The following is a 12,560-nucleotide window of genomic DNA, read 5'->3' as shown; positions in this document are numbered from 1 at the left end:
TGGCATCGCAATAAATGTACGTCTTTTTTTCTGAGGTTAGGTGGGAGAGTGAGTTGGCAGGTAATTACCATAACTTGCCGATGTGGCTTAAAATGGTAAACTCAGTGTTGGCGTGTGTGTATATGCGTGTGTGTGTGTGTGTGTGTGTGTGTGTGTGTGTGTGTGTGCGTAATTGCTCTGTCAAACGCCCTCTCACTCCCAGCTGCCCTCAGCCATGTCAAAATGAAATTCTTCTCCCCCTCCGCCTGACGAAACCGTCTGGTATATCAAAGGCTAGCCGGGGAGTGTCAGGTCAGCACACCCGGGGCTGCCGCCACTTGACTGCGGTGCACAACTCGTAGTTAAGGAAGGAGAGAGAGACAAATAACGCTGTCGTGACTTCAGACCTCGTTGTTATTTTCTGCACAGGGTTTCTTTTTTTTCTCTCCAGAACGTGCTTGTGGACAGCAAACACTTAATTGGGTTTTAACCACAGCTATGTTGGAGATAACAGTTTACATAGCCCAGAGTGTGAAACCCCGATTAACAGTGTTTTAATTACACATGTTTGCCCTGGAGATTTTGGAATAATTCATGCATTCAAATTGATTAAAACAAAAATTAAAAATCAATAAAATGCTTCAGTGCGCAGCACAAAGGGTATATGGGTTAGCATATAAGTGGGCAAAGACAAACAATCTAAAACAATAACAAATGAGCATGAAATCTATTATTACTGTTGTTATTACTAATCCATTAAAAAGGGTTGTTATTATTAAAACTACTACAAATAGTATTGTATTGGTTGTTGTTGTCAAGACACTCCTATTAGCCTATTATTATTAACAAGACAAAAGAATATGTAAGACCCAAATGTGTTCAAAGCTCTGTTGGAAGGCTGGCTGTTATCACGCGTCTACAGCCCAGCCGTCTGATTGTAAATAAGTGATGTAGAAGTCTTTTGTCTCGTGAGGCATAGGTTCTAGACAGGCGTCTCTATTCTGCCGACATGATTTGCCGAAGACAAAGGCTGGAGACAGACGGTCTAACTTTCTCTAATTCTCCCCGGAACAAAGTGGCTGTGTCTCGATCTGCGGCCAATTCATTGTGACGCCATGCCGTTAAAGTCACATCGTTCCCCGAGGTGTCCCTTCTAATCAGCTTCTCTGAACAAGGCGCTTCATCTGAAGGTCCTAATTCTCAGTCAGGTACTGAAGAAATAAATGTTAGGAGCCCTGGGCAATACTCGAGAAGTGTACTCTACACTGTAGGTTACTTAATAATTATGTGGATGGGGTCTACACTGTTCTGAACACACTGAAAACTGCAGATGTTGTGTCAAACTGAACATTTTTTTTATTTAAGTGGGACAAAAAGTAGAATATTAACCGGTGCTATCAAAAATTCCAAAACTTATTTGTGTACACTTAAGAACCCAAGATTATGTTTCATAAAAAAACATCAGTCCAAAACCACATAGCCTAACTAATACAGTTATGGGCCTCGTGATCTTTTATTTCATTGAAACTCATGTGTTTTTTTGTCTTACAATTTTCTAGAAATGAAAACATCAATGACCAAATTTTCAAAGGAGGTCTAATAATGACTAGGGGGCAATGTAAAAATGTGAATTAAAAACAATATACATTTCAGATTACTTCCACAGATTTAAAATATATAGTTAGGCTATATTTTGATAACCTCACACAGTGCTCTAATTTAAGTACACAAACGCTGCTTCTGGAGACTTTTCAGGCTGAGATGAAATGTTGAAGGGACGTTTACGTAAAGTAATCCTCTTCCCTTGTAAATGTGTATAATATGAAAGCAATAAATATTACCAGTAAATAAACTTTACTTTGCTCTTTTTTTCTGATTTTTAACTATTTTCTCATTAAAAAAACTTATACAATCTAATATACATCATGAAAAGTTGTACAGTTTTTTTTTTCATTTGTGTTTAAAATAAGGACTCATTTTATTTTTTTTAATATGTAGATATAAATATATATATTTTGTCAAAATATATGATCATATGGTTGAGGAAACAAAAAAAGGAGGAGACAAACATACATCTCAACATACACGTTATAAATAAGGGGTCCGAGTGAAGATATTTTGGTGTAAAATCAGGCCATGAGTGTGTGTGCGTGTGTCTGTGTGTGTGTAGAGAGGGGAGTGAGGGGGGAGGGGGGAGCAGTTTGTGTCGTTGCCTTGGTGCCAACCACTTTCTCCGTCGTCAACGACAGCCACACCCCTCAACCACCATCTCCTGGTAGTTTTTGAGCACCACCTTGTCGTGCTCGTCCAGATAGAGCATGGAGATGGCGCTGAGCTCCGTGGGCACGCAACAGGCCTTGGGAATGTTGGTGTTGACCGAGTTCACCAGCGTCTGCACAATGGCGTGGTTGGTGGAGTTCAGGTGGTCTGCCAGGGGGAAGGGGCAGTCCCCGTGGCAGTAGAACGCCTGGTAGCCAGGAGGCGCCACTATCCAGTCATTCCAGTTCACGTCACTGAAGTCCACGTAGAGCGCGTGCCTCCGGCAGTTCCGGTTGCGCTTGCGCCCGCGCTGCTTGGGGCTACGTTTGGCGCGGCGCGTCAGCGGGTGGCCTTTCCCGTCGTGGCCGAACGTGACCAGCAGGGGGCGCAGCTGACCCCAGTCCTCGCCGGGGTTCTGGTGCAACGAGCGGCTGACTCGCACGTGGCGCCCCTGGTGGCTAGACGTGGGGCTGAGGTGCTGCACCTCCACGGCCAGCCCGTGGTTGGGCAGGCGCTCGCGCGTCCACCGCAGCACGGCGGGGCTCACGTCGAAGCTCTCCCAGCGCGTGGAGTTGTGCCGCACCAGCCGCGTGTCCAGCAGCCGCGTGATGACCTGGCTGGCGTGCGGCGCCTTCAGGATCTCGTACACGTTAATGCGGTGCAGGTCCTCGTCAGCTCCCGTCTCCTCCTCCCCCTCCTCGATGCGCTCCCGGTAGATGCGCAGCTCGGCCGTGGACAGCAGCTCCTCCTCGGGGATGCTGCTCAGGTTGAAGAGGAAGCGGAACGTCGACTCTCCGTCCGCTAAGCCCTCCAGTGGCAGCTGCTCCAGGTGCTCTGCACACACAACAGAGAGAGAGAAACAGAGGGAGGTTAGTGACAAAATACAGAGAGGAGGATGAGAAAAATAAGAGAGAGAAAGACGGAGAAAAAGAGACATAGAGAAAGTAAGGGAGGAAAGAGAATATTTATGCTGTGTTCATTACTTATATGTTTTAATTAGTAATATTATTTTATTGTGCTTTGGCAACACTGTATGGATTTTACCAATAAAGCCTTTAACTGACTTAAACGGCGCAGAAAGAGAGAGAAAGACAGGAAGCAACAGGGACAGACAGAGATGGTCAGAGACAGAAATGGCTTTAAATGTTTGGCCTCTGGTTTGTTTACGTGGTGAGACAGGACAGGTAAGCACAAGTTCCTCGTAGCCCTAGTGGTGCCTTGATTCTGCCTGCTCTTCACTCTTAACTATTTCTCCACTTATTATCTTTTTATGATGTTTCAGCATGTTACGTTCATAGCGTTCACACCTCATAAATCATTCAGTGGTTTGAAAGGTTACAAACACAAACTTAAGAGTCGCCCAAAGCCACAGCACTCGTGACGTAAAACCAACTTCATTTCCATGCGACCACATTTACGTTTGTTATCTGACAGAAAAAAAATATGTACATGGTGAGTTTCTGTTTGTTTATTTTAGAAACAAGCACAGAGTATATTTCCTTATCGGTACATCACGATCATCCACAACTTCCCTTCGTTCCAATCTCAACAAACTGCTGTGTCGTGAACTACTTAGAGAGAGGCTGACTGCTGCATGGGGATACAGTGTAAACACACTGAAGGGTAGCTGTTCCGTGCACGGTCTGCAGATTTCTGGCAAGATGGCCATTGTTCTGAGAAGAATGTTGTGTCTACCATTTTCCTCCCCAAATCAAGCCCTGTTATTTCACACCCAGGCACTAATCTGCACCAGGTGCTCCTCGTTATTGAAACCGTCTGTGTTTTCTGATTGGATCTGCGGCTCAGTAACGTGGGACATTTATCATTTTCATCGGGCATGATCATTAGGGGTTTCGTGCGCAGCCCTGCTCCGCCTGTAGGAGGAGAGGACGAGAGAGACGAGGCGGAGGCGGAGGAGGACGGCAAGGACGGAGGCGTCTGGTTTTGCCATTGCTGAAATTCCTCAAGGATGTACCGAGTAACTGCATATTTAAAACGTCGCCCGCAGTATCTGCTAGATGGCTTGCACAAGCTGCAGGGCCCTCCCTCCCTCCACCCCTATCTGCTGAAACATGGCTTTAATGTGGCGAGTGAAGAACATTAAAGTTCCTCCTCTGTAACAAGCTCTGGTGTGACATGAGCAGAGGGGTCTGCTAAAAACCCAAGTTTTAAACTAAACGGAAACAAGGGGACATGAGAACCAACGCCTGCTTTCTTAAAGCAGAAATTACAGTTTGTCCAGTCTTTCAGTCATAAGGCCTCCATGATTGTCCTCCCTTGCTCACTCTCCTAGTCTCTCTCCCTCTCCTTCTCACTCTTTTCTTTTCTTCCTTCCTGTTCTCTCTCTCTCTCCTAACCACCTCTCACTCCCTTTTTCTGTCTCATCACTTCCTCTCTCTCTCTCTCTCTCTTCCTCTTTTTTTTCCAGCCTGTGTCGAACCCTATCTTTAGCTTCTCTGGCCCTATCTTTAGCGCTCAGAGAACAAAATAAGGACACAAAAGACAAATAATCAGGGCCTGGTATCGGCCATTGCCCGCGTCCCTCACCTTGGCCTGGGCGACGCTGTTCTGCTCTGTTCTGTTTTTAATTCCCCAGCGCCTGTGGGAGCTCAGGCTACAGCAGTGCCCACATTGTTGGCAGCAGCACTTTATTTAGAAGTCTGCAGAGTAGCATTAAAGATAATTGCATGTTGAGGAAGGTCCCTCTAAAAGCTGCACATAACTAGAGACAGAGGCACACGAGAGAGAGAGAGAGAGAGAGAGAGAGAGAGGGAGAGCAGACAGGAGGAGAGCAGAGAAGGGCTCTCTGCAGAGACTCTTTAAAGCTCTGGAGTTGACCAGGGTGGGGTATAACCAAGGGTACATTAAGGCTAGGAAGCTATGCTACTCCTTCAGATCCCTGCCAGGCACACATTACCCGGAATCACCACTGACTCCCCTGTCCCAAAAAGTGTATTGTGGATTTATTAAACCTCAGAAGATTTTGGGGTCCTTGTTTATAATTTTATGCACTGCACAGTTTCTTAGGACAAGGTAATGATTTTAGATAAGGCCTTTCTGTCAGACATAACTAAAAGTTCTCTATACTCTGTCTCTAAACACTGAGTGGATGAGAGGAGATGTAGAACGCCCCTCCGTCTTACTGATTTTAAATGAGGCCTTTTTATCAAACCTTTTGGGTCCTCGTTTATAAATGACCAATGCTTGTGCTCTAATACAGGCTTATTGCTATTACTATTAGAGTATTAACAGAGACTAGAGATGTAGAATGCCCCCTGCATCTTACTGACTGTAAATTAAGCCTATTTGTCAAATCTTGTTTATAACCTACAAATGCTTGTGCCTATTAGAAGGCTACTGCTACTGGAAGTTTAACAGAGAACATATATCTGACCTTCGTGGTGGAAGCCTCTCACAGTGTTGGCGCGGCTAGTTGACCTCTCAGGGTACTCGAAGCCGGCATCGTGCGGCCATGCGGTGGTGGATGCAGAGGCCTCCTCTGCCTCGCCGGACTGCAGGCGGTAGAGGTCCACCAGGTACTGGGGCACGACGGCCAAGCGGCTGGGCCGCGGGCGCCTCTGCAGGCCGAACATGTGCAGCAGCGTGGTCTCGAAGTCGCGGAGCAGCTCATGGCTCTGGCGGTGGGCTGCAGGCAGGCCAGCTGACGCGCGACTCTTCCCTTCCTCGGGTATCAGACTGGCATGGCTTCTCTCCCCCAGCAGGACGTGGCATAGCAAAATGACCATCAGCATTCGATTACCAGGAATCATGATGTCTCTGGACATGGAGCGGGATGGAAGACAAGAGAGAGAGGGGAAAGAAAGAGGAGAGAGAAGAGAATAAGAGAAAGAGACAGAGGGGGGGAGAGAGAGAGAGAGAGAGAGGCAAAGACAAGGACAGTGAGCAAGAGAGAGGGGAGAGGGAAAAAAGGACAGAGAAGGGCAGAGTGGGAGAGGGAGAAGGAGAGAGAAAACTCTGTTTAAAAATAATCTCCACTCTCCACTACTACAACAACCCACAGACACACACACAAACACACACACACACACACACACTCAAACACATACCACTGCAGAATAGCCCCTTATGAAAACATCTTTAAATGGAAATAATAGTCCTCTCTGGCCTGTTTATGGCCCAATAGTCTGTGATCAGATATCTCCACTCCTATTTACCCTCATAAACATCCACACAGCATAAACAGCTTGTGAAAGAGGAGGAGGAGGGAGAAGAGGAAGAAAAAAATCCTGCTTTTTCAATGGAATCTGTGGAGCCAGGCCTGGTCCGCTGTCCTGTCCCCCTCCCCCCACCTCTGCCATGATTAGACCAATCAGAGCTGCGCGGGCCTCAGGGTCAGACTCTAAACTCTAACTCGATAAGGAGCAGGGTCTCTACGAGTCTGATCCGACCCAGGCTAAACAAAGGCCCGTGTGCTAGACATTGCATAACGTTTCTGAGTCGGTGGGGGGGGGGAGGGACTGTCTGTTAACCCCCCTCCCCATATGACAGCTACTCCAGAGGTGTTTTAATAACGTCAAAAGACGCCTGATTGTGCCTCTAATTTCGGAACGATGAATAAAGCTCCCCCCCACGCCACACACACACACACACACACACACACACACACACACACACAGACAAACCACCACCTCTCCTGAATCAATCTGTGAAGAAAAATGTCCCAAAGATGTGGCAAATCCTGTCACATGACATAAATTGGATTGGCGTGGTCTACTTACCGACAGAAAATAAAGCATGGGAAAACAGTCCATGTTTGTTGGCCTCCGGCGCTGGACGAGCTGCTCGAGGAAATGTTACGTGCTGCTCAGAGGCTGCTTATAAACGTCACAGAGAGCCTTTTCCTGAAATTAAAGGAGAAAGAAAACACATGTTTATGGCTCCTTGCAAAGGCAAACAATGCTGTTGGCTCTCGTTAACAATGCCTTTTTCTGTTTACACTTAAACACAGAAATAATCTGCAAACTTTACAGTCCAAGTGGAATAAATATCCTTGGTTTGGAAATTAGGACACATTTAAACCAAGAGTTGTTTCAAACCAAGGTGTTTCAAATAAGAGGAACTAGGATAGAGTAGCGCTTTCATTTGTTTGAAACTCCTAATGGACACTTCTGCAAAACATTTGAAACTGGCCATGGATAATCTACAGTTGAGAAGAATGCAGCTAATTCGATGAAAATCCTCCAGGTTAATGACTGCGGACCATTTAGTCGGTCTATTGTTCCCTGAGCACCTAAAGGCACCTTTCCTTGTTACGGGGCACTATCAAATGACCCATAACCAATCTGACCTGGTCTTGCAGGGGGGGGGGATTGATTAGCATGAAAATAGAGGAGTGTTTGTCATGGGAGCATTCTCAAAATGGCTCTGGGAGAGACGGATTTCATATGTGAAAGATGCTAGAGGGAGAGAAGGAGAGAAGAAGAGAGAGAAAGAAAGAAAGAAAAGTTGACCTGTGATCATCCGTTAAGTGGGCTGCATCAAAAGAGCGGCCTGTTCGGCTTCTGTGATCACTCAAACGAGCCGGCGCAGCGGAGGCCGCGATGACAGCCCGGCCTCTTATGACAGCCATGTTGTCATCGTCGGATTCATCACCCTCTAGACATCAATTACTCCGGGGGATGGGCTTTCGGCTTGCCCCTGCAACTTAAGTCCCGTCCGCAACCCCTCGGGCCTTAAAGCCAAGGACACAAACCGCGCCATTCAGCACTCTTCATCTACTAAAAACCTGCCTGAGAAAGCGACCAGCGCTGCGCCTTCAGACCATCACACACACCAAACGGGGAGTCCCTCATAATCATACTCAAGCAGTAGACTCATACAGGCAGGCGCTGCTTCAAGGACACAAGCAGCCACATAAATCACTGCTGAGGCTGGTGTGGACGCGGCCCTGTCCGGCCACGCCTGGGCCAGAGCAGGGCCAGAGCCTGCCTGTTTCTGGGGAAGTCCGCTCAAGCAATGTGTTTCCAATGAGAGGTGCTGTCATAACGTGACGCTTTCATCTGTACGGGGAAGCCACTTTCCATGCAGCCGGCCCCAGAGAGAGGCACTGACTGAAGAACAGATGATCTGGGCTCTCACCCGCATCAGATCAGGGTCAGGTTCTGTTCTACTGTCTGCTGCTGTGTTGGAAAAGAACGTCACAAGGTGCTCCGGATAGCAAATGACAGAGCTACACATTCGGGCCTTAACTGAGCCTGGTCTGGGCTCGAGTTGCTCCACATTCGGCCCCTATCTGGGACACCAAACCTCTGCTTTAGGACACCACAGTCCAAGCATCCTCTACATGATTATTTTCTGTGCCAAAGTTGTCCATTTTATCAGCCAAAATAATGCACATAGAAGCACAAGATTTCAGTAGCGGATGAGTTCCAGAGTCAACTGGTTCATGCTAGCGGATGCTAGCTGCATTTATTCATTTGGAAGATGCTTTTAAGTCACATTGGATAAATGCTGATAAGGAATAAATGTAGCTAGTATCGGCTGGTATAAAATAACAAGGCTTTTATAAGGCCTCTGCACAGACACTCGGCACTGCTCAAAGCAAACAACGGTTGCATACGGGGAAGGAGCAACAGCAAGAACAAGAATAAGAGCAACAGTGCCTTGCATGTGGTCATCTCTTGGACCTGAGCGTCCTGGAAATTCACCAGGCATTACACCAGAAATGATGCACATGAAGAGGAACGCTGAACTGCGACGCTGCACATGAGCACGAGGCACTGCTAGTAACCGTCTGGGCCTCTACTCTGCATCCCTCCATTCAGTCTCTCTTTGAATCAAAGCTCTCTCTCTCTCCCCCTCTCTGCCATCAAAACACCCTCTCTCTCTCTCTCTCTCTCTTTCTCTCTCTCTCTCCGCCCCTCCCTCCCCAAATTTGCGGTTGGACCCAAGAGTGACCTTTGCGTACTTGGTGGTTACTCGCTGTCCTGCGTTGCACGAGTGGCACTAGGCCGGGCCAGTGAGCATGATGCGTAAGTGCTGAGCTCTCTTCGTCCGTCCGTTCGTGAGAACCGTAAAGTGGTTCTGGATAGTGGTATGTGTGTCTGTGGGTGGTGGTGATGGTGGTGGTGGGGTGGGGGACGGTGTGTACATCTATAAAAATACAATCGAAGGAACAGTGTGTGCATCTATACAAATAAAAACCCCATTGTACGGTGATGCCTCTGCTCTTCACTGGAGCTGTCAGAGCTGCACGCACAGATGCTTCATCTCAGAAACTGCTCCGCCGTGCAGGACCACGGTCTCAACACTTAGGAAGTCCAAACAACACGGCCGAAACCCCACCGCCCGGCCCGACTCTGCTGCACTGCTAAAAAAACCTAAGAGCTAGTCTACGCAGCCTATAAAAACTCACAGATGGAAATTCTCCACAATATAAACACAAACATAAGCACACTTAGTCATTAATTACACTGATCAACATCAAATATTTAAGCAAGAACTCATGGCGTCACGGGGGCTTGGGGTGGGGGGGTTGCTTGGGTTATAACATGCAATCTTTTCAGGTATGTGTTTAACGTGCTTGGGGAGAGGACCAGATGAGAGCCAGTGCCATTTGTGGCGTTACGCAGCCCAGGGACGGCACTCTTGACCTGGCCTGGCAGTGCCCCGTGGGCCTCTGGGAGTTTGACTTCTGTCCCAGCTGAGATAATGAGATCAGACGATGGGCATGGATCCTCAGATGTGTTTGCCGAAGAATTTGACAGCCACTGGGAAGGGGGGGAGGATCGGACCATTATCAACACCATCCCCAACCACATACACACCAGCTCTCTGCGTTTTAGCCATTTTGTCAATTCCATCTCAAATGGCAGCATCATTGCAATGCTCCTCTAAAGACAAGACTGTGCTTCTGTTCTACACGTGTTGCAAATTTTTACTTTCACACGCTTCAATGTATGGTTCCTTTGTGTACAAGTTTGAGGACTCACACACTTGTCAAGAGCATAGCCTGGCAATTCTTAGAAAGTTAAGTATTTCAGACATCTGCTAAATTGGAGCAATTGAGGTCATCCCCATTACATTTTTTTTCATCTGCATGTGGGCCCTTCTGGATTCAATTATCATTGGACTCTAAACGTGATAATAACTACTCAGTTAGCACTCTGATAGTGTTTCAGCCAGAGCAAAACATTTAGCTTGAGTTTAAAGCGTTTACCAAAGAGATAAGAGTTTACTGAAATGTAATACGCACACACACATGCTTCTTCTGACTTTAATAGTAGTAACGGTAACCTACTCCCGATCTATCAGTCCAGTTCTAGGGTCTGTGATCGGTCCAATAATTTCCTGGTGTATCAACTCTACATGAACCTTACCATAGCCAAACAACCAAAATAAACAAAAATATATTTGCAATGGGTTCACTGTGGGCAACGTTTCAACGCTTTAATTCCAATTCAGTTCTGTAGCTACTTCGGATTTTAGTAGGTTATATTAACATCGAGAACCTTAATTATAATCCGGAAGACAGAAAGAAAGAAATAATGGGAAGGCAGAGAGAAGCATCTGTGATGTATATTATCGCTATGTTTGCAATGTAACAATCGTCCACATAGACTACAACTGCGAAGTAATTAAGTTTAGTTAAAGCAACGAGCCGCACTTTAATTCTTCACTTTCTGAAAGTAGCATACCAACAAAACATTACATGGTTAATGGCGCGCATGGTTTCTATTATTTGCGAAGATTACCTGTACAAGTTTCCATGTAACGTGTCATAAAATGTCCCACTTAATATGATAGAGTAAACCACGAATAGGAATTATTAAAACTTCTCAGAGAATACTATAATAGAAAATAGCACTACAATGAAAACTACATTAATTACTGCCGCGACAAAATGTTAGTATGTCCTTATTGAAATAATTATTTCGCTCTTTACATACTCTTCTCATTATACAAGATCAACAAGTTGAAAGGATGTAAAGGAGGAAGCTTTAGTCAATAAAAGCGTGCCTTAGCACCATAAAACCAAAATCAAGGCTTAATGTCAAAGCAAATACAAACGTGCTAAAGGTATAATGTAGTAGATTTTGCTACAACTAAAACTGTAGTTTAGGGTGCTCCTTCCCGTACCGCTTATCAGACGATATTTGCGCACAGAGGCTTCATAGCGGGCAGGTGTCTATAGTCCGTGTCCACTGAATGGTAACAGTAATAAGGGCAAAAATCTACCTTCCTCTTCTTAAAATTGACGCACTTCTCATATCTATTTTCCGATGTTGTCACATAAAACTCCTCTAAGTTAGTTCTGTGTTCACAGTAAATATGGGTAATTATCAGCCTTCTCATCGATACATAGTCGAAACAGGAGCTGTGCTTGTCCATTTAAATAAAACCTCATGTATGCGTTTCTTCCTTCAAAAACATTGATCCGCTTGAATTTTCACACTCCGAAAAGATGATAGGCGTGTATACTCTGAGTTGCCTAACAAAGAGGACAACTTAACAATGCGCCAAGTTTCCGCAATTGTCCACTTCGCCCTAAAGTGTAGACATAACTACTAAAATGCTATCTGTCAGTAAATAATAAACGCTACCATTCGACATGCGTAAGCGAAAGATAAACGAATGCTTACCATCAGTAGAGGCACAAGAACTATCCTCGGGTTGAAATGAGTACGACAAAAGAAGTGCGAGCGCTCCACACGCAACACAAGTCCAACTGCACAGCGTACTGGAAGTACCGCGCTTCAAGCCAGCGGAGATGTTCACAGTCGTTAGGTCATTAGTTCCTTAACGTCTCTCGTGGAAAACACCAAGGCGAGTCCATGGCGCACAGCTCAAAAGGTACGTGGGAAATCGCGACACGATGTATCTAGATTTGGACCTTGCTTCCAATTTCCTTGCGCTCTGACGGGAGATACATTCACGGGCAGAAATACTCATCGACTGATCATGCCTCAAACGCTCCTCGCAGTTTTTATGTGTCCGCCCAATGTAGGCGGCCTCCTCTCCTGTTCCCAACCCTCTGGCGTGCACCTAAAAGATAGCCCCCCTCCCCTTGGCGCTCTCAAAAGGAAATAAACGGTGAATGGTGGTTTACATATTATTTACAAAATTTACCAAACGTGAACACAGTGTTTTTTGTAATATATTTTTCTAAGACGTCACCCGTCACCGCACATTCAGCAAACTTAACCCACTTAATGGTTTGTGCCATTTCTGTCTCCAGGTAAGGGCGCATTGCCATTCACCTCGATATATTAACGGCAATTCCGCTTACAATACATTAAATCAGTATGATGACTTATTGCAGTATAATTACTCACTGGTGACTTTCTCGATCGTGTTATACA

At 46.0% G+C, this 12,560-nt stretch overlaps 1 protein-coding gene across 1 annotated transcript; it reads right to left on the bottom strand.

Annotated features, from left to right (window-relative positions):
• Window positions 1-1,558: 1,558 nt before the first annotated feature.
• bmp4 (bone morphogenetic protein 4) lies at window positions 1,559-12,134 on the bottom strand. The gene is made up of 4 exons (XM_080849589.1): window positions 11,841-12,134; window positions 6,978-7,100; window positions 5,633-6,015; window positions 1,559-3,072 (listed from the first exon to the last, which is right to left on the bottom strand). Exons 3-4 carry the CDS (start codon window positions 6,006-6,008, stop codon window positions 2,219-2,221), a joined length of 1,230 nt encoding a protein of 409 aa, XP_080705715.1. The 5' UTR covers window positions 6,009-6,015; window positions 6,978-7,100; window positions 11,841-12,134; the 3' UTR covers window positions 1,559-2,218.
• Between the last annotated feature and the right edge of the window lie 426 nt (window positions 12,135-12,560).

This window comes from Sprattus sprattus, assembly GCF_963457725.1.
Source record: "Sprattus sprattus genome assembly, chromosome: 13".
NCBI lineage: Eukaryota > Metazoa > Chordata > Actinopteri > Clupeiformes > Clupeidae > Sprattus > Sprattus sprattus.
This window is presented reverse-complemented; position numbering and strand designations above follow the sequence as displayed.

Bases quoted from the DNA above. Each gene is read 5' to 3' on its own strand.
- bmp4 (XM_080849589.1), bottom strand. From the start codon at position 6,008: ATGATTCCTGGTAATCGAATGCTGATGGTCATTTTGCTATGCCACGTC. The intron at 3,073-5,632 runs GTCAGATATATG...TTGTGTGTGCAG, and splicing joins GAGAGGCTTCCACCACGAAG to AGCACCTGGAGCAGCTGCCA.